The 26,251-nt window shown below is 40.9% G+C and overlaps 3 protein-coding genes across 4 annotated transcripts in view; 1 reads left to right on the top strand and 2 right to left on the bottom strand.

The window, feature by feature from the left end:
* Positions 1-13,106, bottom strand: part of LOC110979425 (apoptosis-resistant E3 ubiquitin protein ligase 1-like) — a 26,110-nt gene extending 13,004 nt beyond the window's left edge. Inside the window, exons 1-9 of one of the 2 annotated variants that reach the window (XM_022235199.2) lie at positions 13,018-13,106; positions 10,128-10,289; positions 6,105-6,318; positions 4,971-5,185; positions 3,927-4,147; positions 3,182-3,410; positions 2,568-2,752; positions 1,742-1,913; positions 748-956 (exon numbers count right to left, since the gene is read on the bottom strand). In XM_022235199.2, coding sequence (XP_022090891.2) covers positions 748-956; positions 1,742-1,913; positions 2,568-2,752; positions 3,182-3,410; positions 3,927-4,147; positions 4,971-5,185; positions 6,105-6,318; positions 10,128-10,287 — 1,605 coding nt within the window. In that variant the 5' untranslated portion in view covers positions 10,288-10,289; positions 13,018-13,106. The remainder of the gene's footprint in view (positions 1-747; positions 957-1,741; positions 1,914-2,567; positions 2,753-3,181; positions 3,411-3,926; positions 4,148-4,970; positions 5,186-6,104; positions 6,319-10,127; positions 10,290-13,017) is intronic. The other variant, XM_087134801.1, reaches the window with a different exon arrangement.
* LOC110979427 (rRNA-processing protein FCF1 homolog) lies at positions 7,940-21,338 on the top strand. The gene is made up of 6 exons (XM_022235204.2): positions 7,940-7,999; positions 15,969-16,036; positions 16,714-16,943; positions 17,253-17,413; positions 17,844-17,938; positions 19,096-21,338. Exons 1-6 carry the CDS (start codon positions 7,955-7,957, stop codon positions 19,142-19,144), a joined length of 648 nt encoding a protein of 215 aa, XP_022090896.2. The 5' UTR covers positions 7,940-7,954; the 3' UTR covers positions 19,145-21,338.
* The window catches only part of LOC110979426 (uncharacterized), an 11,062-nt gene continuing 2,918 nt past the window's right edge, over positions 18,108-26,251 (bottom strand). The window contains exons 3-7 of the mRNA XM_022235203.2: positions 25,522-25,829; positions 24,600-24,788; positions 23,954-24,190; positions 22,673-22,774; positions 18,108-21,505 (exon numbers count right to left, since the gene is read on the bottom strand). Coding sequence (XP_022090895.2) covers positions 21,353-21,505; positions 22,673-22,774; positions 23,954-24,190; positions 24,600-24,788; positions 25,522-25,829 — 989 coding nt within the window. The 3' untranslated portion in view covers positions 18,108-21,352. The remainder of the gene's footprint in view (positions 21,506-22,672; positions 22,775-23,953; positions 24,191-24,599; positions 24,789-25,521; positions 25,830-26,251) is intronic.

Consider the following 26,251-nt stretch of genomic DNA (forward strand, 5'->3'; position numbering starts at 1 on the left):
AACGATGAGCCACACAGCACCGCTGCATGCTAATCTGGCCCCTATTGAAAAGAGGTCAGCAGTGCACTGAGCCAGGTTCGTGAACAAAAGACAGCTGTATAACACCGCACAATCTGGGCTCTGTTTACAAGGCTGCAGGCCTGGCTGAAATATTCGGGCGTCAATAAAGGTCAGCTGTCAACTTAGAGTAGTGCCTGAAGATTACTCCGTGCGGCTATAAACGACTGTTAAATGGAATAATGAATTGTTGAAGGATTTTGAAAACGGAAAAAATGATAGTCATGCCGGCCCAGCATCCTCAACGTTGAAAAACGCCCCGGTTCGAAGTGGTTAATCCAAAAAGCCTGCTGATCCTACGACTGGGACATTTTGGAACATACAATCTTTTTGAACTAATGTTTGGGGGAGTTTATCTGAATATGAAGCCTAAAAGTTTGAACAGAATGTACTAAACAATCTTTGCAAATGCCTTCTTGTCAATTTTCTATTTGCTCAATCTTATCTCCCACGATCTTTTCTCAAAGGACCTTCCTGAATCCTCCAAAATCCTCCACTGTGGAGGAAACCACTGAACACACTCTTTGCACATCAACTTTCAAAAGAATTCAAGTCTCGCATAGAATAACTGTGCCTTGGCTCCATCCTTCTCTTTCTTACATCATCCCAAACACCTCTTTGGTAGAGTTTGTAAGATCTTAGAGAGCAGTGGTTGGAACAGTTTGCCAACGACACCATGGAAAGACCTACTTTGGTGGCTGGACACACTCTGAATGTCTGCAGCCTCTTGGGAATGATGCGGAGGTAGAACTCTTTGACAGTCAGCTGTTTGGGTGAGATATAACAGTAAACCTTCTTTGGCCGCCGTTGCTTAGCATTGTTGTGGGTCAGCAGTGTGGCCTCGTACCCTTCGGTGCTCTTCTTGTCCAAGTTTTTCTTAACTTTTTCAGCATCATTCTCTGTAGCAACAGTGGTATCCACATAGGGTTCAATGTTGTTTCAAGTAAATGCAACCGCAGATACCACATAGGTCTCTCACAAATGACGTTGTTTCTTACAGATAGCCACATGCATCAGCATTTTTTACTCTCTGTTATTATAAGCAGTTGCAATTTTTCTACAACAAAGGCGTCCAATAAGAGAGATCTATACCACTTACATCTAGTTTGATAAAACAGTACAGCAAATCAGTGAATGTACATGTATTTTGGAAGCAATCAGGAAGAAATTTTCTTGGCACCTTCGTCCTACCGATTTGTAAACACACATCTACAAGTATATGGCATGTATGGTGGCAGTGTGAATCGTCCACACACATGTATTTACAGCATTCTAAGTTTGAATTAAAAAGGGAAGTATTAAACAAGAAAATACAAATAAAACTGGGTACAACCAAAGCTGTCCAAATTGAAAACGTGGTGATCAAATGTTTACACCCTTTAAGCAAGAAAGTAGAATCATGGAGTAGGGTTATTAAAACCATGAAAGCAGGCTAAGAAATACAAAAACTACCTGCAAGATGTTCAATTTATGTTTGTGTGTGTGTGTGCATAGTATTCTGATTGGCACAGTGACCCAAAACATCTGGTCCAAGAAGCAAAACTAAAACCTTCTGTATCTGAAGAACTCAGAAAACATGGAAATAATGAATCCCCACTACACGGTAACTTAGAAGCTATTCAATGTTTTGACATTTTGGCATGGTCCCTCTCAGACGCAATCGCAAACACAGAAATGAGCTTACCAGACAATACAAGAATATTAAACTCGCCGTTGCTCAACTTTTCCTTTCTGTAGGTGACCAAGGCTTTGTAGCAGCCAGTCGTCTCCATGCGCACACGCAGGGCCAACTGCCTGTCTTGGCTCGGTTTTACCTCGTAATGTGGTTTTTTACTGTCAAAAGTATCACTGCCAATCTGCGAATACAAAACCATTTCAAGTCAGGATTCTCCAGGGTTGTATTTATTTTTAAAAATGATTTTCAATATTTTCTGGTTGCTGATGAAAGTGATGAAAACTTTTAGATTTTAAACATTAACATGCATTTCAACCTTTGGTGATAATGTTGCCTGGCTGGCAAGCAGAATTCCAGGTTTGAGCTACAGAGTGGAGTGACAGAAAATTGGGGTTTCATTTGGCATAGCTTCCCTAAGTTAAGATTTTCACAGCACTAGAAACAAGACCATTCACAACACCAGCCACAAGGAGCGAGGAGAATGACGACAATGAAGTCCTGCTGTGTTGGTCTTCTGATTATCTCAAGGGGTCTTGCGTTGATCTTGAAAGGTTTCAAATTTCAACTGCAATACTTGACGTGTATTTAAGCGATCTGTCAAAAATCCTTCAAATTATGAAGATCTGTACAATTTTTAATACTGCATGACAACACAGAAAATGAACTACATACAATAACTGGGTCACCTGCTATCAACATTTCACATCAAAGATTGAAACCTAAACAGATGAGTTTTTAAAAGGGGTCTTATATGGAAACATCAAATTTAAGGGTTGTTTTTCAATTCTAATCTTTAATCAAATGACACATTACACAAACATTTGCCTAAATGTACCTCTGTGACTTGCAAACAGTAGTCATCAGTCTTGTTCCTGTCGCCCCTGTTTGTGTCCAGGCTGGTTAAGCAGGGATTGCCAAACTGGTCTCTAGGCTCAATAAACAGTGGACACATGTGACCGCGGGTCACTACCATGGTGGAGCTGTGCCGCACAAAGGCTGATTTAGAGGGATCCACTGGACCTACAAGTACAAGATTTGTTTCAGCTGTGGACTTAATGACAGGGGACTAATTGCACAGAAAACCGTTAAGCACACTGCCGGGCACAAAATATGTGTTCAGTAAAAACTGGTTACCAACCCAAGTGCCGTTCCAAATGTATTACATGTACATAGGACTGGTTCTTCAATACATTTTTGGTTAATTGACCTGACAGTCCTAAGTTCTTCACTGGGTTGGAGGATCGAGGATTGTCAAGTTAAGCAATATGTTTTCCCTTGATAAACTTACTATACAGTACAAGCAAACACTTTTCCTTCAGTCACATCTCAATTGTTAGCGTTTGGTGTAAGGTCCGCTCACTGTTCACGTGTCCTCACTTATTTTCTAGTTTCTATTTTTACTATTACATTACTTGCAGCACAGATGATTTCCACTGAACCTTCTCCTACCTGGCAGGAAGTTCATTCTGTAGGGACTGCCTCTGATGTTCATCTGGCCTAAGCGAACAGTGATTGTGTACAGCCCGGCCCGACGAACCGTGAAAGAAGCTTTGACTTCGTTGATTGTGCCGTACTCTAACGAGCAGGCAACGCGCTGCTGACTGACCGTGATCTCAATGATAACTGGTAGGCTGTTGTCTCGGTTGATGATGTAAGGCCTTCGATTCCGCTGGAAAAACTGCAGGAAAATGAACAGAAAAAAAAAAAGCTACGGGCAACTTCAAGGTTGCTGGGACTAATCAATTTACTATTGTAACCAGAAGCTTACTGCAAACAAGCCAACAAAAAAAGGAAAAAAAACAACCAAGTTGAAGAGACTGGGAACTTTAGAATATGCTTTTCGCACATGTTCGAAAAGGGTTTCATTAAGAGTGCTTTTTTATGGATAATGGACTGCAACTATGGACCCTATTCATACGTAACTCTTGGATCACACAGCCCGAAAGGTCAAAGGCTAACTTTCTCCCTGTCTTGATCCTGGTCTGATAAAGGTAAACACTTGCCTACCATAAGTTGTATCCATGTTATTTGTGTGCTCAGGAGGGCACAACTGTTAACAGAACTAACAGGCTCAAGCACACGCACTCATACATGTACATATAGGTTTCAGGACTAGGAGTATTCCAAAAATGAGTGTCCCATAACATACATTGCTGTCGATAATATCGTAGGGGGGGATAATCAAATTCTCTACCTTGATCACAAAGCTCATTGTTTCTCCCACAATGGCTGGCTCCGCCCAGCCCCACTCCACCTTACAGCAGTTGACGTCCAGCAGACTCCCTGTGATGTAGTTGAGGATGGAGGAGGGTCTCTCCCGGCCCTGCTGCTGGGGGATTCCCCGGGCCAACTGGTAATTTCCCCACACCCAGAAGCAGAGCAGACCCAGGGGCATGGTCAGGATGAGCAGGCGATCTGATGGGGAGAATGGTGCAGGTAAAGACGAGTAAATTGGACGGAAGTGTTCTGTGTGGGCTTTCAACTTTTCCTTGAGATCCTGCATACATGTAACTCAGGCTTCAGTCTCAGACTAGGGTACATGCACTTGACTCCAATTTGAATGCAAGATGCATGTAAATCTAATTGATATTCACCTGAGTGGTAATGAATTAAGACTACATGGGCCTGGGTCTTACATGAGTACATCAGTAACCATGCACCTGTATTGTACATCTCTGACATGCAGATTATTCTATTAACACATCAGAACCACAAGTTTTATTTCATTACACTGGCTCTAACTTCAAACAATCCTTTAGACCCCATTGTTGGATTACAGGAGAACACAAGGTTGTAATGCCTAATAAGTTTGTCATGGATCCGAGTTTTTGAATGAGATATACCCTAAGTGTTTGTTGAATCAGCCATACAGGGAAATGTATTACTAATACATGTGGTTACTGACTCTACATGTATTTAGAAGATAGTACATGTCTATGTAACCTTATGACTCAGTCTGATGTTGCTGTGCGGGCCACAGTACGCAACACATGAACAGACCAAGATGTGAAAAGTTAGACAAAGACTGCAGGCTTTGGACTCATACAGTACTTACTCTAATGCATGGGAATAAACTTGCAGAGACTACACAATGAAATACAGAAAAGTACCCAACTGTATGCTGAAATGTTTAATTTTTCAATTTTCAACTCCATGCACTTAACACTTTTTCCCTCACAAAAACTTTAATAATTGCAACAAAACACATACTCTGCCACAGCATGGATTATGCGCTTACCAAAAATAAAAAAATCCTTCATTTTCTGAACACTGGAGAATGTTGGATTCAAAATCAGTTGTCTCCAACTGTCCTCAACTGCAAGTTCCTTAATGCCTTCCCTCAGCAAGTAGGTCTCAAACTCTGTTGTCTTCAAGTACGTGATGAGATGAGAAATCTCCTCTTGTGTAAGCATAGCAAGCTGTCTCACACTAGTATACCCAAAATGTGAGCCTCTTTGAAATAAAAAGAAAGGACAGATTCCATAAGGTTCCTATGCACAGTCAAGGAAAGCTGAATTAAAGCCAAATTTGGACTCCCCCCCCAAATAAAACTATTAACTACATTTAGAAACTCACTTTAATGAACTCCCAAGGTATTCTCCAAAGACATCGGCCAAACCAGGTATGAGTATGCACATGGTCAGGCAATGTGCTGTATCCAGCATGATCAAGTTTCAACAATGAATCCCAGCCAATACAACACAACCAAACACAGTCAGATCGCGAGGGTTCTTGTGGTGTGTTCGACTACAGGGCTCAAGTCTGGAAGGTCCAACAGAAATCCCTTGCTGTTGGCCTTGACACTGCGACATGTACAATCTATGAACGACACTCAAGCCCACATGTCTCAACCCAGACCGCAGACTGTACTGACTGCTCAACTCTCTGTACGTGAAGAAATCTACATGAATGTCTTCCGACTGTGGCCTTGCAACTCACCCAAATAATGTACATTTAAGGCCTCCTTTTCTGACAATACAAATGTACATGTATGCAACTACCATAAAATGGCATGGTGAAGCTTTGAATGCACCAAAGCATACATATTTTCTCCTGGAGTAAATTCTTTGAAACCCAAAATGTCAGGTTCAGATCTTTTTCCACTTTTTATTTCATCTGTGTGCATATCATGGCAATACAGAATATTTGACAGGAAAAAGAAAGAAAAATTAGAAACATACAGTACATTCCTTCAATAATTTATTTTATCTATTCCATCAAACTTGTGATCTTATCATTTACATGAAATTATCCTCCTGCAGACAGATAGCGCGAGCAACTCAACCTCCTGTGGATCAACCTGTTACAGTCATCAAAAACCAATTACCGAATGCACTCAAACCACTCGAATATATACATGTAATGTACAAACCTGTGTCGTTTCTGTTTGTGCTTATCCAACCATGCCTGAACATCGCCATGGTGATGCTGCAGTTGTCGTGAATCCAGCCACTGGAAGAGAAGCAGTGAGGAAGCCAGCTTCTCTGAGACTTGATGGATTTTGTTTCTCCCAGCGGCAGAGAGCTTCTCAAAGACTTCATGCTCCAGCAGATCTGGAGAGGCAAACTGCTCCAAGTAGCTAACACCTGCCAGAGGTCAAGGGAAAATCATTTCTCAGTGGATAATATTAAAAGTGTATTGTTTTTCAAAGAATGCCCCTGGGTGCCTGAATCTTAACCTTTCAGTCCCCCTCCCCAAAAAACCGAAATACATGTAAAAAAGAAACTGACAGACATACATACATGACATACCGGTACATGTACATGCAAATGTACCGGTATGCAGTTTTGAGTATTTTCCTGAATACACACAAAAAAATTCACACATGTGCAATTATAGTGTAAATAATGTACATTGCACATGTACACATGTGCATGTACTGGTGCATGTCCATATACTAGTAGATTTCAATTTTATATCAAAACTCTAATCCTTAATACATAAATAAATAAATTTTCCAAGTTTTCTTAAAAAGTTATACTGGACATTATTTTGTATGTTGTATTTACCCAGTAGCTGTGATATTCATTTCAAAGGCCCACAAAATATTTTAAGATCACACACTTTTGAAAATGGACTTCATGCTTTAGAAACTTATTTCACAAGAACTGTGCAAGTTTATTTAGAAATTAAACAATAAAATGTACAATTCAAATCCACTCAGCCAGGCTTGGTACTGTACATGTAAGTCTCAAACAAATGCACATGCTGGGGAAAAAGAAGGAAATTCATTTCAGAGAACGAGCTGCACACATCTCTGTTACAAAGAGAACGTACGGTAGTGAAGGCCAATGCAGATTGCAGTACAGAACAGCACCACTGCACATACACTGTACACATACATGTACGTACATGTACACATGTACATGTGCTTAAATGTACATGTAAATGAATATTACATGTACATGTACAGTACACGTACATGTACTACAGGTACGCCGTACATGTACTTGTACGCACATCTTGAACTATTGTCTGTAGTATGCAATAGCACTGCAGTGATCAACCACAGAGCTCCATGGATCAATATACCCAGTATGTGTAAGATGCCACATGTACATATGCGCATGCATGTACATGAATACATGTGATACAAACACAATACAGAGCATTGTTTGAAATTTAATAATAAAGAAACAAATGAAAACAGTAAAAAAATAGCACGGGGGAGGATTCGCTCGTTGTCCAGTGCCCAAACAGGGCGCTAGGAAGGGCTGATGGCCTTGCACAGATTTTAGTGAAGGAAATACATGTACATGTACATGTACATGTATGTTACATGGGGGTCACAGCTACATGTAACGACATGCAGAGTAAATTTTTGCCAGGCACTCATGCTTGCTCAATGTGGCGGTTATCATTTCAATATTTTTCCTGAAAATATTCTCACTACACTTTAATAAATAATCCAAAATTGATCAAGATAACCCATGATTTAAAACATATTGTCAAAGACATTTATACATGTACATGTTGTCAATGGTACTTGGTGAGGAGATGAATTACCATGATTGTACAAAGGCCATGTTTTTATCATATGAGCAGTGATGAGTATACATGTACATGTATCGGTAAGCCGACACTTTGACCTATGTGTACTGTATGGCTAAGCACTGGCATTGGCTAACCAAAAACTTGAAATGACACTTTGCTAACAGGAAGTGATAACCTTGCGGTCGGAGGTCATGCACAAAGTAGCCAATCACAGTGCAAAGACATCGGATGCTGGGCGACGAGCGACGGGAGGAAGGGAGGGTAGAAGTACAGGTACATGTACATGTATTTTATCAAATTGTCACATGTGTATACCGGTGCCACATGTAGACTGTACATGTACAGTATGCAAAATTGACTGCTTTATCTCACGGTGTAGTAAAACTATGTTGTACAGAGGTTAAAGGTACTGTACATGTACATGTACACCTGTACATGTATGTACAGTAACCTGCCTCAGTGGTCCATGGAGAATTCTATTTTCCCGATGCCCAAAAAAGCAGTTGGTACATGCATTTGCCTTATAACACCTCTCCAACAGATTCTGCTTGATTAAGTGATGACTGATTAATTTGATAAATTTTATATGAAATACATGTACATGTACATGTACATGCAACATACAAACATGTACAGTACATGTATCAGCTAGTAAATATGTACATTACATGATGTACACATGTACATGTATGCATGCACAGATACCGGCTTCTCTTCAATTGCATACATACATGTAAATGTACATTGTACATGTGCAACTTTACACACCATAAGGGGATGTGCACAAAACTTGTACGTACTGTACATTGTACACATACTGTACCAAAAAATTTAAATAATTAGCCCTCCTTCTGTTTTAATCGTCAAAAACAGTCAAAAATGCCTTCCACTTGATTTCCCCCAGTACACAGACACATAAAGGGAAATTTGACTGATTTTGACTGATATCCTGGATATGACAACTGTGCCGAGAGTGTATCTTAGCATAGGAGGGTTAGTATTAATTGACTCAATTCAAACTCTTCATAATGACAATGTATACATTGGCATAGATGTGCATGCATGTTTTCCATACGCATACAAGTAATGGTACATGTACATTCAAATAGAAAAGCAAAATTCAATGAACAAAATAGTGACCCCAGAGGCCTGATATTTCATTCCAGATTAAAAAGGGCCATTTCTACTAATCCCGTTTCTTTCCAATAAATTTTGTTAGGGGGTGTCCAACCACAGATTTGCACAGTACATGCTGACCTCAATTGTAGAGTCAAAAGTCAATTCATCTGCCCTGCCTTGGCCCTTCATTGTTCATTAATCCCTTCAACAAAGTCAAATGCCAACTGTGGCAACATGACCCTGTCCATACCCCTGCTGGTACATTACATTCAGTATCAATTCAAATCATAGCCTTCTGCATGTGCACAAGATAATGAGTCACAGCTGGCAGTTTGCAGGATGGAAACTCTTTCGTGTACATTGTACATGTACCAGTAATCGCTGCATAAAAGCAGAAGAAAAGCATTCAAATTTGTAATGAGGGAAACACTTAACTGTCGAGGCATTTGTCTCTTTGGCCAGTGGTTGGTCTGTCTGTTTGTCTGGAAGTGCTTTCTTGATCCTTATTTATTAGCCCGGTATACTCATCACTTCTCAGATATAACATTTTTTACGGGTTTCTACATAGCAGACTGAAATATGACGAAACTGCTCATTGTGCTCTTGATGTTCTGGGGTTAGGAGTCCAACGTTTTAATTTCATGTCATAAAATTAAATAAACATTTTACAATTTAACACAATAAACTTTTAAATTCTTGATAATATAATGTATTAGTAATGGTTATCAAAGCAAGCATTACATGTACATGTATGTTTCTTCTTTTATTTGAAAATTTACAACATATCCTTTAATATTCAAATGTACTTGGACCATGCTCATCTTAATTTTAGTTTACCAATGACCTTGAAAACAACTGAACTTAAGTACACAGATAATGGAATAGAAAAAGTATTGGCAGGTGGGGTGGGTGGACAGAAAATGAAAACCTTGTTTTGCAATGGCCAGCTTTCTTAGAGGTGAGTCACAATGTAATAAACCTCAGCATGTAAACCCCATTCCCTCATACATGTACATGTTGAAAAAAAGCTCTTATGTGATCTTCTCCGGCAGGCAAATGTATTGGTCCCCAGAGACTTGTTTTATAAATTTGACCCAATTTTCTTGCCCAAATTCATGTTTTAAATGATACTTTCAATAAGGACCTTTAGGTGCAATTGTTCCATAAGAGCCTTCTGGCACCGACATAATGTACCGGTACATGCAAGTGTACTTAGGTGTACATATCTACTCACGAACATGCACTGATATGCACTGTTGGGCAGTATACGAGTATCACCTACCAGCACTGGAGAAAGTGGATTCGTAGTGAGTCAAGCCGTGTTCTTTGATGAAGGAGTCAAATTCACTCTGTTTTTGCCAATGGACAGTAGCTAAACCCAGGACTATTGCAAGAAGTACCACACCCACAAAGCAAGGCCACCAGTGGGTCTTGACTGCCATTTCTAAATGAGAAGAAAATATAGGAAATCATTTCAAAAATACATGAATGTGCCAGCAATTGTAGGTGGTCAATGTCACTTATTTGTTTTGGGGGGAGGTTTCCTTATTTTCCATACTTGTACACGTAGGACATTGGGTACATGTACTAGCTCTTTTTCTTTTTGTTATTTGTGGCTTTTGGGAGGAAAAAAACCCAAAATTATGTTAGGCCTACATGTACATTGTACATGTAAGTCCGAATTCCATCTAGGGAATGCATTTACAAATTAACGCTAATGTAACATTACATGTACATGTGCATGAACAATGTATGTCAGCATGGAACCAGATGAAGATTTGCCACGCTAAGATTTGCTAATTATCCAAAAACACTCACAGCAAGTATTCAGTTGCTGTGCCAGTACAACAGCAATAGCAGATCAGGCCTGTGAACCAGTCAAATATCCACTGCGTTTTCTTGGCAGGAAACTGTTATTACATGTACATGTAACTCAATATCATCTTTCTTTTCATTAAGGGCCTAATGCATATGTCTCCAAGTGCATTCAGCATATTTTTTTTAATGAAGCAAAGAAACCAATTTTTAGAAAAAGTTAATTTTAATGCAGTAAGTCAAAAGCCTCAGAGTCAGACTCGGCAGAACAGAAACATATTTCCATGTAAAACACGTAATCACAATCTCTGCAGCTACATGTACATGTACATGTAGGCTACACATTTACCATGTTTACAATGTACATGATGTACATGTATATACAATTTAAAACAGTTCTAACTTGTTAACAACATGCCATGGCCTAGCCCCAGACCTTGGGCCAGTCTTGGACTCCCTCCATATCCCAGGCTCCACAGCTGTCAATTCAAAAAGTGGGGACTCAGCAAAAATGCCTTCCATGAAACCCCTTTTGCTTGTATGGATCACGGACCCCATCAATACTCTGAAAGTCTGTTGTATTACTTTGGCCAATTTCCAACTTGTAGAAGTCTATAAATTTTTGTGATTTACTTCCGCTGACCGATGCCAAACACAATCGGGATCTGTTTGGTCTGGGAACCACACAGCGTTATTACATGTACAGTATGTAAGTACACGTCGATCCCCAGAGCATAACATTGCCAATAAATGTTGATGAATGATGAACCGAAATGCATACGATGCTTTGGATAGAGTGTGAACTCGTTGCTAGACAGCGTGGCATGTGTAGAGCATACACCATTCGCTCGTCCAATCCCCATCCAACACGATGTTGACGCACCCATGAAAACACCCGACAGCTGTTTTTTTTGACACATTCATTGCATTCACGCATGTATACACAAGGCTTCATTACGAGTGATACACAGTCGCTGATAAAACAACAGTTCAGATCACCATCTCTAATGCTGTCTGGTTCCAAGACCAAACAGATCCCGACTGTGTTTGGCATCGGTCAGCGATCGGAAGTTAGGCCCTTAATTGCTGTAGTAAATGAATGGCCCAAATCGAAACCAAAATTTTACAGACTTCTACGAAATGGAAATTGCCCAAAGTATTATTATGGGTGAGTGATCCATACACGCAAAAGGGGTTTTGGCATTTTCTCTGAGTCCCCACTTTTTGAATGGGCTTCTGTGGGGCTTAGGATACGGAGGGAGTCCAATAGACTGGCCCCAAGTCTGGGGCTAGCCATGGCCTAATGTGCGTGACGGTATAGTCACCAGGTCCCTAATTTTGCCACATATTGTCAGGGTTGTTAATACCACTAGAACTGTGCGGTCCGACGTCCGCCCCACTCCCCCATTCGGGAGCGGGGTGGGCGTTGGATCCCACAGTTCAGGGGATAGGCCTAATGTACATGTACACGAGGCCTAGGCCTACATGTACATCATGCACCTTGTAGCGCCAGTGGGTTAGGCATATTGTTTGGGCACTTTCTTTGCCTTCTTTACTTGGCCTAAGCCTACAACATGCCTGAGGCCAATTCAAGGAGTAGACATTAATAGGCCTACTAGAGCCTACATTAACCCCACCACTAGCGTGGCACGATCCATCCTTAGCCACACATCCGTATGTATACGCAATTTCGTGTCGGCGTACTGAACATTTTCGGCGCACCCACTTATCATCGTGGGGCAATTTCTTTTATCGTTGAACATTACGTCACTTGACCCCTCATCGTTTCGACGGCTCTTCCATGTCAAGACATCTAAACTGCTGCCAAAGTTTTGGTAGAGCCCATTGGTACATGTACATGTAGTATCTTATCGCTCAGTCCGTTTATTAAATATGTCTTGACATGGAACAGCCGTCGAGACGATGAAGGGTCAAGTGACGTATTGTTCAACGATCTTATTTTAAAGATGGCGACTGAGAGAGCGAGCCGTTAGATTGAATGGATAAAGGCAAAAAGACTGGAAAATACCTGAATAACGTGAGTGAAATCATTCAATAAATGGTTTTTAGAAAACGGAAAGGTCAAGGATCATGTTCGTGTGCAAAAGAAATTGCACCCATGATGATTAGTGGGTGCGCCGAAAATGTTCAGTACGCCGACACTGCATATAATTGCGTATAATTGTAGCTAAGGATGGATCGGGAGTGAGAGTCCGTGCGCGCCACTAGTAGTGGGGCTAGGCTAAAAGTTAATTTTTTTTTTCGTAGAATCAGATTAGGCCTAGGCCTAAATCCAAACTCTCTCGTGACTAACTCTCCAACAGTAAGTTTCGCATCAAAACAAACCAAGCACAAACCTGAAATAATTCAACTGAAGCATAAGCGTTTCATCGACATCTTCAGGATACTATCTGTGCACTGTAGGCCTATGAACGGACGGGTTATGAAGGTAAGAGTTGAAATGTTTATGCGTGGTTACAGATATCGATTCTATTTTTTCGACCATTAGGCTATCGATAAATTTAGCAGTCATGAAAGACTGCATAGAAACCATTATTTAGTATCGATACTATCTTATGCCAAAAACCCGTGAGAAATAGTCAGGTTCCTACTTCAAGGTAGGAAAATAGTTGTTGAAGATTGTCGTGTGAGAATTGGGTTCAATACCATACAATATTAATACCACACGTGTGTTCCGTGAACACCGAAAGAAAAGTGGAAACATGGTGAGTTGTTCTGTTAAAATTTTGGGCTGTGTACAAATTCGTAGATCGTTGGCCTCGTCAATTGTATATCAAGATGTGTGCCTTAAGTAGGTCCTGTTTGGAGAAAGTAAAAGGGTGCTTCAGTGGTTATGATCGGCATCAGTACTAGGCCTAAGCCTAGTAATTAGTATGTGTACGTGTATGTATGATGTCATATGCAGCTAGCCAGAAATGAGACGGCCAAATCCACACGGTCTTCCTTGTAGCACCGCTCATATACATGATGTAGGCCTAGGTCACTTCGCCCCATTACCACTTTGCCTCATTGATTCTTCAGTAACAGAGGCATAGCCTATAGGCCTCGTAGATGCAACAAGTAAAAACATCGACATTTGAGTAAGCCTAGGCCCTACCCAAATAACGTATGGAGAACCCAACCTTCAAAGTCCAAAAAATGCATCCAATTTCCCGACCACCAGACCCAAATTTTTTTGTGAGACCCTAACATTTTTGTCGGTAAGTTAGACAAAAAAAGTTTTCTTCGTGTTCTGTTGTCACTGTGGTAAAAACCTGTGAGCAAAACACTAGTCGTAGTACCCGCCGTCGTGCTGTACCCAGAATGCGTGATGGAGTGTGGCAACCAGTCTATTGAGAAATAACCCCAATGCTAGTCCAACCATATGTATTAATTCACCATAATGGACAACGCAGTCGACATTAATTTAATGCCGTTGAGTTTTCTATAATAACTACATGTTGTTTGTGGAACTCCCCTTTCGACCACTTTTTGAAGAGGCTTGTAACACACTCAAGCATGGACGGCAAAGTGGAAATGGGGTGAAGTGGAAATGGGGTGAAGCGGGGACGGGGCGATGTGGACATGATGGAGATGGGGCGATGTGGAGATTGGGCGAAGTGGTTAGGGTCGATCTGCAAATGGTCAGTAGAATGCTGGTCAACTAGTACATGTGCCAACTCGTATGCCAACTGACTTGTGTCAACACTTGTAGTCATACGGTTATTAGTACAAGTACCAGTGACTACAACAACCAGAAAATAAATTACAAATTGTCATGACATCTGGTACTAGATATAAAATCACTGACTAATACATACTCCATCATGCATTGTTAGATTGAAGAAGACTGCTATATGTCACCACAACACATGGTTAATGTGAAAGTTGAGAGCCTGGCCTCAGGTGGTGTGCAAATTCAAATTTGTGTGCTCAATTTTGCCCATTGCAAGGTTAAACTTTGTGTATAAAGTTAAAATTTGCAAGGCTGCCATGGCGAGGCGGCATGCAAGGTGGCGTGGTGCATCATCCATGTCATCCACAGTATTGATATTTCATTCAACTATAGAAATTAATAAATCCTTATTTCAGTGACTTTGTCTTCTCACTGCCCCTTATTTACATTTAAGTCCAAAGAAAAAAAAATGGAACATTTATTCTTTAATTTCACAAAGATGATGATGTCAGATTTATTCACATACATGTGTATTCACATCAAAAGCTTCCTAATATCTTAACTCCAAAAGTTTGGGGGAGAGCAGAATCCACCTCCGCGTGACTTTCTTTTCTGATATCCCTGCAGTGGAATTTTTTTTCATGAGCCAAGCCTTTAGGAGTGTTTTCAGTAACTTCAGCAGTCATTTTGACACTAATTGTGTGAAAATCAAACATACCATTCTCGAACAGTGCAGACTTGTAATGCTTAACCACTCGGTGTCAGGGTTCTGAGTATCGGAGACCTTGTCATTGTACGCATAGCTGGGGTGCTCAAAATCGGACAAAGGAGCTGGGCCTTGTAACAGAAGACTGTACTCGGAACAAAAGACCGAGCTGCTGGGAATTGCCAATCAAAATTCATATGCTGTAAGCACATAGTGCTGGCATTAGCGGAGGTAATCCATCATTGTTTTGAAACAGTATAAATAGCATCGATTGCGGCATTCAGCGCTTGTGGACTATCAGTGGGGACAAAAGTGCTCCAGCACTCCAGAAATGAGCTATACAATACCGGTGCATGCTAATCTGGCCGCATTCGTAAAGACACCACTGCCATTCAGCAATGCACTGGCCAATTTTGGGAACAAAAGAAATTACACCACTCTGCACAATGTGGGCTCTGTTTACTGGGCGGCAGGCCTGGCTGCAATTCTTGGGAATCAGATTAGAGTAGCCACCAGAAAGTCATGTGTGGGTGTAAGTGTCCAGTAAATGAAGATATGAATTTTTGAAGAATTTTGAAAATGGAACATCTTAAAAATCGCCTGGCGATTCGTCCCCCAAGTGCAAATTTCACCCGGCAGGAAAGTGGTTAATGCCACAGCATCAACTGCCCGTACAGTGGGAGGATATTTCAAAGGAGGAGGGAAGGAAGGGAGAGTGGTGAGATGAATTCATTAAACTCTGCCCCCTTTGTAGGATTCTAGGACCTGCCAAGTGCCCGGGACCATGCAATCCAGTAGCAAGTGTTGGGGAAGGGAGAGCTACTGATCCTTGCTTCTGCTGCCATTGCGCAGTATTCGTGTACATTGTACAGTGTACACTGTACCTGCATGTTATCTTCATATGCGTTTGTGTAATTGTGTTGCAGGGTAAGGATAAAAGAAGTAAGAAATATGCTACTATGAAGCGAATGATATCTTTGCGAGATGCAAGAATGTAAGTATCAAGGCTAGATCATCATACATTATTCAAATTGTATGCAAATAAGACAATATCAAGGCACTGCCCTTTTGCCCAATCAGTTGTATTCCTAAAGGACCATAAAGTGATAAATGTCAAAAGATGTCATAGAAATACTTGGTTAGACTTAGGTAAAGGATGTTCGTCCATTAATTCTGAGGTAATACGAAGGACTGAGGGTTTAATGAGTTTGGCTGTGCGTGAAAGAAGATATGTGCAGCTTTTGTCACAGTTGTAGAGGCAATAAAATGCCATGGTACCTTTTTGATTTAGTGTAGTTCATTTCTGATTGGTGTAAATATAATGGGTTTTGAGAATTGCTCACTCGCCGACACCCTGCACATGACGATCACAGAATTCACGTTATACAGTACTTTTAGTACATGCAAACCTACCACTTCAACACCAGTTACTGGTACTTTGCAGATGCAACCGCTATGCAAACTTTGGTGTGCACTTTTCTGGTAGGTGTTTCCTTTGATGCATTCACTTATGTAGAATCAGAGGATGGCTGACCTTGCTCCTCTTGTGCAGATAAACATTCTTGCATAGCATATCCATGGGGAGGGGCTTGGGAGATCAAACTTCACAGACATGACTCTGTAGAATTTCAGGCATTCACAGCCACATCATGTTCTCTCTTGACAATTCAGTCAGGAAAAGGACAGACTGAAGAAGAAGCCACCACCCAAATGGAAGCAAGACAAAGAAGCCACGATCAAGGAGCGAGAGGTCCCCCAGTACTCCTCGGCGCTGTTCTTCAAGTACAACACCCAGCTGGGACCGCCCTACTACGTGCTGGTGGACACCAATTTTGTCAATTTCTCCATCAAGAACAAGATTGACGTGGTACAGGGCATGATGGATTGCCTCTACGCAAAATGCAAGTGGTGTGAATTCTCATGTTCCATTTACTGGATCTTACGATCGTATAGACCTCTATCTTGGGGCAGCCATCTTGTTTTTCTACCATTCAAAGCAATTTTACCAAACTAAGGCTGGAAGGAAAATAGTCAGTTTTCTTTTATCAATATGTGAAGTTGAATTACTTTTGCCAGTGAGTCTAAAGGGGTTACATTGGCTGATGAAAACATATCAGACATTTCTCATCCATCGCCATGAAAACCCTTACAGAAATACTGGTGTCTAAAGTATTTGCCGTGCCATTTTTGTGTTTTTTTGTCCATTTCAGGTATTCCATGCATTACAGACTGTGTGATGGGTGAAATCGAGAAACTAGGTAGGAAATACAACGTAGCCCTTCGGACAGTCAAAGACGAGAGGTTTGAACGATTACCATGTATGCATCAGGGGACATATGCCGATGACTGCTTAGTACAGAGAGTAACGCAGGTATGATATGAAACAGCTGGGAAATGAAATCAGCCAAACATCACAATCTTGAGGAACACTGGGTTGCTGAGATCTGGCGTTATTTATCTCAAACTTCCATCTCTGGAAAAGGGCTCATTTATTGTTACATTTGTAACACATTTTGACTTCTTGTTTTGGGACGTAGCTATAAAAGCAAGTCAAAACCCCATTTGATGTGGTTAAAGGCTGAAAACCCCTTTACTTGAGAAACAAAATCATCAGCAAGCACCTAGAGCTCCATCTCCCAATTTGGAAAGATTTGCACCCTGAAAAAAAAAAAGAATTACAAATTGTTGCAACCATTTTTCATAAACCAGAATGAGAAACTATTTTATTTATTCGTCCTTAATACCAAATACCTACATGTACATATCCAGTTTGAAGTATTTTGTTTTCTATTACTTTATAGCACAAATGCTACATAGTTGCCACCTGCGATCGGGATCTCAAAAGAAGAATACGAAAAATCCCAGGAGTCCCCATCATGTTTCTCTCACAGAAAAGGTGGGTGGATTAACAATCACTGGCCAGGTATGTCGCTGAATGTCTGTGAACCATTATACCCTCCCCGATTATTCATAATACTGTATTGCTCGAAGTTTAGAAGATTTTGCAGGGGTTGATGCTGCGGTACAACATTGTCTGCGACTTTTTGTTTTCAATGGGCATAGTGCAACATAAGGCTAGTTTCCCCTGAATAATACAGGAAAGCATCCCAAGTACTTGTCGTCAATATCTCAGATGTTAGACCCGTGATTTCCTTGGGTTCATTGATACTTTCCTTTTACCATTGTTAGGAGGAACGCTTACACGTAGTGCCTGAGTTGTCAATGTCATATCATCAGGAAAGACAATTAACATTTCTTACAGCAGTAAATAACTTGGTATTGAACAGTTCCAGTAAACTGCAGGTTTCTTTTATTTAAACATGAACGTGCGGCATATTTTAACATGAAGCACATTTTCCTTTGTATTTCAACAGTTATATGAACAGGCAAATGTAGACAAGTACTTAACTTTCATGGATGTGTAAAGTGTTGTTCACGTAAATCACAAATCTAGAATTAAGAAGAAAGAGGAGATATTCAGGAATAAAAAATGTGGTTTTGAACATTTCTGTAATCGTATATAGACATTCCTGATAGTGGCCTCATGTTGTACAACTTGTTTCAGCATCCATACAGGCATAGCCAGAGTGACATTGTTGCACCGTGGCACTTACATGTAGCGGGTACATGGTCAAGGAATTGAACTGTTCCAACAAAAGTACACCGAGTAAAGTTGGCATTTTGGCTGATGGATACATATGTACTTGTAATAAGTGGAAAAAACATGTGACTAAGTCTCTAACATGGGCGTCGCCAGGCTATTGGGGGGGGGAAGCTCTTATCAGCAATAAACTGATAAACCATTAACAATGGGAGGTGGTTAAGTTGAAGTTTTTTTCAAGCACATTGGTGATATTCGTCCCCTATCATCTCATTTCTTACACTTTCTTCCCTTTTTATTTTTTGAATTTTTTTCTGGGGGGCAAGCACCCATCTTCTCCTCTACCAAGACGCCCATTGTCTTTAATGAACTGGACAGAATACACATTCACACATAGTGAATGGAATTTGGATATACCATTGCTGACACATATTTTAATCTGTCTTCTATAGGTACACTATTGAACGGATGCCGGATGCGTTTGGAGCACCCAAATTGTGATAGCCAGCTAAAGCACATGTGACATACGGTAGCCGGCTGGGCAGTGACTTGGCGTACAACCTTCAGTCAGCTTTCTAGGCAATACAGAACTTTAATTGAAGCCAACTGCAGGACTAGTCTACATGTACTCGTAGCTATTGGGCAGAAGTTAGTTGTTACAGGCCATTGTAGAATACTTCGATAGAAATACAAAGGTCTTTGGGTGGCAGATTGGAGTATCATTTAGGACCAATTTCAAGTTCAATTCATGGTTCATCGTTAGTCAGCCACTGTTTTAATGCCAACATGCATGCGAGATACTGTCCTGCTCAAAATATCCCTTTCTTTGATAACATCAAGCCATCGCTTGTCTTTTGAATACCAGCGATGCGACTGTGCCCAGACACAAGCTCCAAACAGTCAAGTAGTTTCCCCGTTTCGTGTTCAAGTGAAAGTAGCAAACCTGAGAATCACAGTTTGCACTCAAACTTCTCTACAATAACCACTTTTGTCAATGACAGCACCGCACCAGTTCCCTTGGGGTTAAACAGAAAGTGGGTAATTCCAGAAATTAAGGGTCCAAAAGTCTGACATTTTTGTGTCCCTTTTACATCCGATCCGTTCTCTGAAATGGAAATACCACAATTGATTTCATACTATTACTATTTGTTTGGCAGATAAGTTACTTTAATTCATTACTATTGGAAATTAGAAAATTTGTTCTGAACTTACAAAGTCATATGTCACGTGACCGGGACACGAAAAAACAGGGAACCCTAACTTCTGGAAACTCAGGTACATTTGTTCAAACCAAATAAATTTAATGTTCAAAAGTATAAAATGGGTGATCGTTTCTGTGAACCCTAGGAAAGCTTACGCAACATTCCCCCCCAAAAAACGTTCATTTTCTTATTTCAAGTAAGAGACCGAATTGTCTTAAACATGAATTGCTGATGATCTCAACAAATTTTGCCATAATCTTTGGAACTTTTTAGGATTAGCACACCATAAAAATAATTGTTCCTCAAAAAGTTACTTGTGAAATGGCCAGCCAAATGCACAGTAGTCCATAGGTGTCCAATGTGGGTAGGACTTCCCAAGTACAGAACATTGTTACCTGTACTAGGCCACTAACCACTTTGCACGGTGAAGCCCGGTACCGGAGACATAGTGTGTGGCCAACAAGGTTGGGGTGCTCTCTTTCGGAGCTTTCTTTTAAACAAAAAATAATGTTGCTGGCCGTTTTTAGAAGAGGTTACTTACTGTAAGTACGTGCAGTAAGTTTGAGCCATCAGCGAAGGTAATTCCATCATTGAGTTGCAACAGTGGCTTCACTGGACCGGAAAACTGGGCCTTTACTCACTTGGAAACAAAAGACCGAATTGCTGGGATTCGCCATTGAAGGTTCGTACAGTAGCTGGCAGTGCAGAGTGCTGGCCATTAGCAGAGGTAAACTGTCATTGAAATAAGGCTCTTGCCCATATCCAACTCATATTTATATTTAAATAATCTGTCATTGTTTTGAAACAGTATCATTGTTTGCCGCTGCCAGCACCAGTGGATTATAAGCGTGGACGAAAGCACTTGCTCCAGTGATTAGCGATACAATACTGCTGAGCACTCGTGAAATCTGGCCGCATTGTGCAGTTTTGTTATGCCCATGTGCTTGTTGAATGGCCCGGTTCAGCTTCATGGCCCACGTGTTCTGCATAGCAGCAGCGGCCGTCCAATGGAGCAATGCACTGGGCTAATTCCCTGAACTAAGAGGAAATCATGTGACTCCGCATAAGGGGGCTCTTTACTAGGCAGCATGCATGACTGAAATACTCGCGCGTCAATGGAGGTTGCCTGTCAGATTAGAGTCGCCACAAGACAGTCATTCTTTTGGGTGTACACGTGCAGTAAATAAAGATATGAATTTTTGAAGAAAAACAAAAAACGAAAAAAAGTTCCCCGCCCAGCAGCCTCAACATCAGAAAGTGCCTCGCAGGAAGTGGTATAAAATATCATCACTCAAGTTTTGGGGATCCTATTTTGACATCTTCATTCATCATATTTATTTTACTACTTCTGAAAATAACAACATTGGCAAGTTTTGGGGAATCTTGGTCAACTAGTTCGCTTTTCATTTTTCTTAGGCTTCTTTATTCTTTCTGGAAATCAGGCTTCAAAAATGTATTTTACAATAAATCAATTTCCCAAATGGTATGAAAAATATGTCCAGCTTTGTTATGAAATGTCCGTGTTTCCCTCCACAACCAGTTCATGGTATCCCGTCTCTTTATCCATTTCTCTCTTGAATACAACCTGGGGAAGTTGTCCTATCAAGATCTCTGCTGTAGTGAAAACCTCCATGTTGCCTATAACATGCCCTCCTACAACCTGCCAAGCCATGATAAATGTGAAAAAAAAATTGGAGATGGTAACAAGATCTGATGAGCATCAAGTAAGACCAGCTTTGAGGATAGTGCATGTAACAATTAAAAATATCACACACCTGCAGCACAGACTTAGAAAGACTTACATGAGGGTCATGTTATAAATAAGGTGCCCAGTTTTTTCCTGTCTCCGTTACATCTGTCGAGTGATTTTGTAAGTTTAGAACATATTCGTAAATTTCCACAAACAATTTAGTAATACAAATTGCCTACCAAACATAAAGTTCAAGATATAACAGTGACAGAAAAGTTAAAAAATGGCACATGTACCATGATACAGTTTCTGAAAGGACTCATGAAGGGGGGGTCTTGTCTAGAAATACTTTTGCCCCCAAAAGAACAGTTAAAATCTGTTGGGCATTCTCTGGAGGGAGGACAGGTTAGTGCTACCTGGCTCTTGCGGTGCTGGGCAACACCGCACTTCAACGATTTCAAAACTGAAGGTGCACATAAATGTAATCCAAGTTGTAAAGTGAACCAATCATATCACGCTTCTATAAAAAAACCTTGGCATGGAACCAACAAGTCCTTCTGTAAAGGGTGTAGTCCACTAATTCAAGTGAGAATTTCTGCCCAGCTCATTAGCATGAAAAGTGCCCCCCCTCCCGTTTCTTTTGAAAAAGGAGATTGTTTGGTCCCCAAAATGGTGAGAACTCCCTGGGACTTTGGGCTTCCAGCTGAGACCAGAATGGATTAAAAAATGGTCTTAAGTGGCCAAGAAAGTTGAGGGCTGCCAGCTGAAAAATGGCTACATGCAAAATTCGGAAATATCACTTTTCAGGGCATGATTTTGTTTAATGTGAATAGTTTAAAATGTAATCAGTTAACCCACAAAAAAATTTGAAAAGAAATTAAAGATTAGGGACTAGACAATAATTTCATTGTTTCAGAGCCCCAAGAGATGTTGGTATGCATGCACTTTGGGCCCTGAATAATGCTGATTTTACACTGTCTTCAATGGAGTTTGAATTGGTGGACTGCACCCTTTAAGGTACATTCAACTCAACACTCCCTCTCCTTAAAGACCATCGACTGCACTTGGCGCAATAGTCCACATGAGACAACTTAGTACTTTCAACATTCTCTGGCAATGGGGGAGGGGACAACATACCTTCCCTTCTTCATCTGCCAGGGAAGCATGAAGGTGCATACCAGCAGTGGATACTGTCCCGACCAGCGACACAATCTCATGATTAGTGCTAAGCTTCACCACCTGGAAATAGTACATTTTCCCCCAAATTATTTCACCACAGCCGGTCTACAAGTAGTAGAAGAACTGATACGTGGAAGGCAATCAACGATCAAGTCTCATTTCAAAACCCACTCCAGGTATGCATTAGATTTAAAAGTTAAAGGTATGCAGCATTTTATAAGTTTTTAAGTATCACTCTTGCTACCAGATATCTGGTCACAAGAACATTTTTTCCCATAAAACTAGGTCTATTATTTGCCACATGACCCCAAACCATTTTCTAGATGGGTCACTCCATGAGGTTGGGGCACAATTTGTGACGGTGTCCTTGTTAATGGGTAACTTTTACCACCTGTCATGACCTGTAGAGTAGGAAATTTACTCTGTAAAAATAACACACACCTCTGTATTCAGCCTTACAAGATATATAACAATGTCAATTTGGAATCCACATTTGGAATCCACATGCAGGGAAATAGTTGTTCATTTTTACGGAACCCATGTAACAATTGACACTGTCACAAAAATTCTGCCCTAACCTCATGGAATGACCCAGACACCACGATCTAGCACATGTCCAGATGAATACACACTCCTTCATAACATCTTTAATGCTATAGTGAGACCTACACTGTGTACAATGTACATGCAGTTTCTGATGCAAGTATCTAAGAATGAGATGTGTGGCTGAAGGTTGGCCGTAACAAATCACCCAGTTGGTTCTTTTTTTAAATCATGTACTCATAAAAAGTTGTCCCTCAAGTCATGAAGTGGGGATTATCAAAGAACAAAAACCATAGAGGCGTAACAGGCTAACTGATGAAGTACACAGAAAAAGTAAACTGGTTCTCATGCCCAGTTCATCAGTTCACAGTTAGAAATCAGTGCACTCCAGGCAAAGAAGGTATGATTGAGATTAAGTCAAATACAAAGGGAGACTGGGCCTCTTCATAACACTGTAGATTTTGAAAAGAGGGGAAGGCAGTCTAGAAATGAGAACATTAATCATGCAGGAATGTGTACTATCCTCGCCCATTAGCCCTAAATCTGTCAGCAGCCCATAACCATAAACACTACCCGAGGAGTAAGGGTTAAGGCAAAATTTTCTGAGAGAAAAAGGAACAGCGGTGGTATCTAAACGTCCATGAAATTGATTTTGTTATGTACATGTTTCGTCAATTTATTCATAATGAGGCTCACCGTTGTCGAGTCGGCCAGCCTCAGCTCGGCACACCTGACACTTCCAACACAGGAAAGGATGCAGGCAGCCTGGATGCCTTTCTCATCCGCCAACCTCCTCAGGGATTCCTTTATCTCATCGCCTGGATGCAGCCTGAGAGCTAGACATCTCAGGGAGGAACTGTTGACCTTTGGTGTTCTGAGTGGCTGACCTGGAGTAGACTGTCCCTGGCTAGACAACCTTTCTGCTTTGGCATACTGCAGATAATAGAAGAGAAACCTTGATCAAGATTCTCTCCTGCATGTGTTACATTCCTATGCCCGCCCAAATTAAATGGAGTCATGCTATAGTTTAATTATTACATGAACGGCTACTGTGCAATAAAAAGTTCTGGAAGAATCAACTGTATACTCATAAACTGTGTGTAAGCTTACAATGTATAAATGTGTACAAAGTCAAAGAAGAAAGTTTTAGAGAAAACTCAAAGATTCAGGATCAGATAATTGGGAAATTGGTTTATTTCTGTCAATCTTATCTAATCCTTAAACAGAGAAAAGATACATTTCCCGAGTATTGACAATGAAGTAATATCACTGCTAGGCAAAGGGTACAGCCAGTCAACCCCATCATTTGGTGGCTGACCATTCCACAAATCTAGCAACGTACCTGGCCTTCCTCAATACCAACCGGCCTATTAGCTGCATGACAATCAGGCATAGTGCGGTTGACCGACTGGTCACTTCCCTGTGATGGCTGGTCGTGATTTGAATGATGCTGCATGTCCGAATGGGCCAGTCGAACGGGGTACACCTTGGATGATTGAGATGACCTCCCTGAGCTGTTTTGCAAGAACATCTGGAAAAGACAAATGCACCAGGGGTATGTATACTAACAGTTCAAACATACTGGCATCAAGTTAAAAAATCCATCGCGAGTTTCTCTCTCTAAGACCAGAAAATGTAATGGATGCTTCTTAATACACATCTACTAATGTGTTAAAAGCATAACTCACAGCCTTTCTCCTGTTAAAAACAAAGTCGAGATTTCATCTACAGGAGCATCTATTAAGTCATTATGCCAAAGAACATTCCGATGACACTGCTTATTCGAAACAGAGACACTTGAGACAGCATATACTCTGGGAAAATATGGCAAAAAAACGCAGCAGAAATAAACGTTATTCCTTACAGGAACATTCCAGTGGGAGCAGGAATGTTTCAACTTTTTGAAAGGTCCCATCCATAATCTTTACTGCACAAAAGCATAAGAAATGCAGGGTGCCAGATGTACTACTCTGACAGTGGAAGTGTACACAAATGCCCTTTCTTATTAGCCATTTAAAATGTGCATGTAACATTTAAAATGCATTCACAGTACACGTATCTGCATGAGAAAACTGAAAAGAAGTTTACAAGTCAACTTCACTGCATAATGACAACGGGCAACTCGCTGCAGTACCACAATTTCTTTTGAGTTGTAAAAGTGATGCTGAGAAGGGCAATGGTTCTACACTTGAATTAATGTATCACTGTCATCATCAAAAAGTTTGGAAATTTAACCTGCCCTGTTCAAAGTCTGAGCTCCTCACCTCAAACAGTCGGACCTCGTGCTCCTTGCTGAGTCTTTCCCTTCGCTCCTCGGCCGCCGACATCTGCTCCAGGAAAGACCGATTCAGCTCCAACACCGTGTCCTTCATCCTCTCCATGTTCTCCTGGTTAAGCTGCTGCAAGGCGGCCAGGCTTGTCGCCCCGGACTCTGCTCTCTTCCTGTCTGTGTACGTCCTGTGAAGCTCCGGGGAGTAGATGTGAGGGGCCAACACTCTCTCTGGGCCATGACTCTGTGTGGTGTCTCCCGAGTCGTACTCACGAGGCTCAACATCACTCAAGGTAGCTCCATCTGTCCAATATGCAATATCAGTTGTGAGAACATTACTAAATCTTGAATTACAGAAATTTGTGAGCATTATTCAGGGGTTTAGATAATTTCACTCAAGCCAAGAGTACAATACCCATTTCCTTGCTTGGAGTAGAGTACTCTTTTGCCCTCAGTATTGTTTAGTCTTGTACCCTTCTTCATGAGAGGCAGAGTGCTATACTTCCTAAGAGGAGTACCAGTGCTATGTGAGCTAGTCCTTTTGCCTTAGTAAATATAATGATACTTGTTATTTATCTTAAAAACACAGTAAAAAATCAGTGCTTAGGGATAGCCATGAACTCATGACACCGTAGACAAAAATCACATAACTCTGTATCCACCCGTGTACGGTGGCACATGTGAAGCTACTGCGTGCGGACGTCATGTAGACCGGCCGCCTTATG

This window comes from Acanthaster planci, linkage group LG01, assembly GCF_054643075.1.
Source record: "Acanthaster planci isolate LZ-2023a linkage group LG01, COTS_SCS, whole genome shotgun sequence".
NCBI lineage: Eukaryota > Metazoa > Echinodermata > Asteroidea > Valvatida > Acanthasteridae > Acanthaster > Acanthaster planci.

Bases quoted from the DNA above. Each gene is read 5' to 3' on its own strand.
- LOC110979427 (XM_022235204.2), top strand. From the start codon at position 7,955: ATGCTGGGCGACGAGCGACGGGAGGAAGGGAGGGTAGAAGTACAG. The intron at 8,000-15,968 runs GTACATGTACAT...ATTGTGTTGCAG, and splicing joins AAGGGAGGGTAGAAGTACAG to GGTAAGGATAAAAGAAGTAA. The intron at 17,414-17,843 runs GTATGATATGAA...ATTACTTTATAG, and splicing joins TAGTACAGAGAGTAACGCAG to CACAAATGCTACATAGTTGC.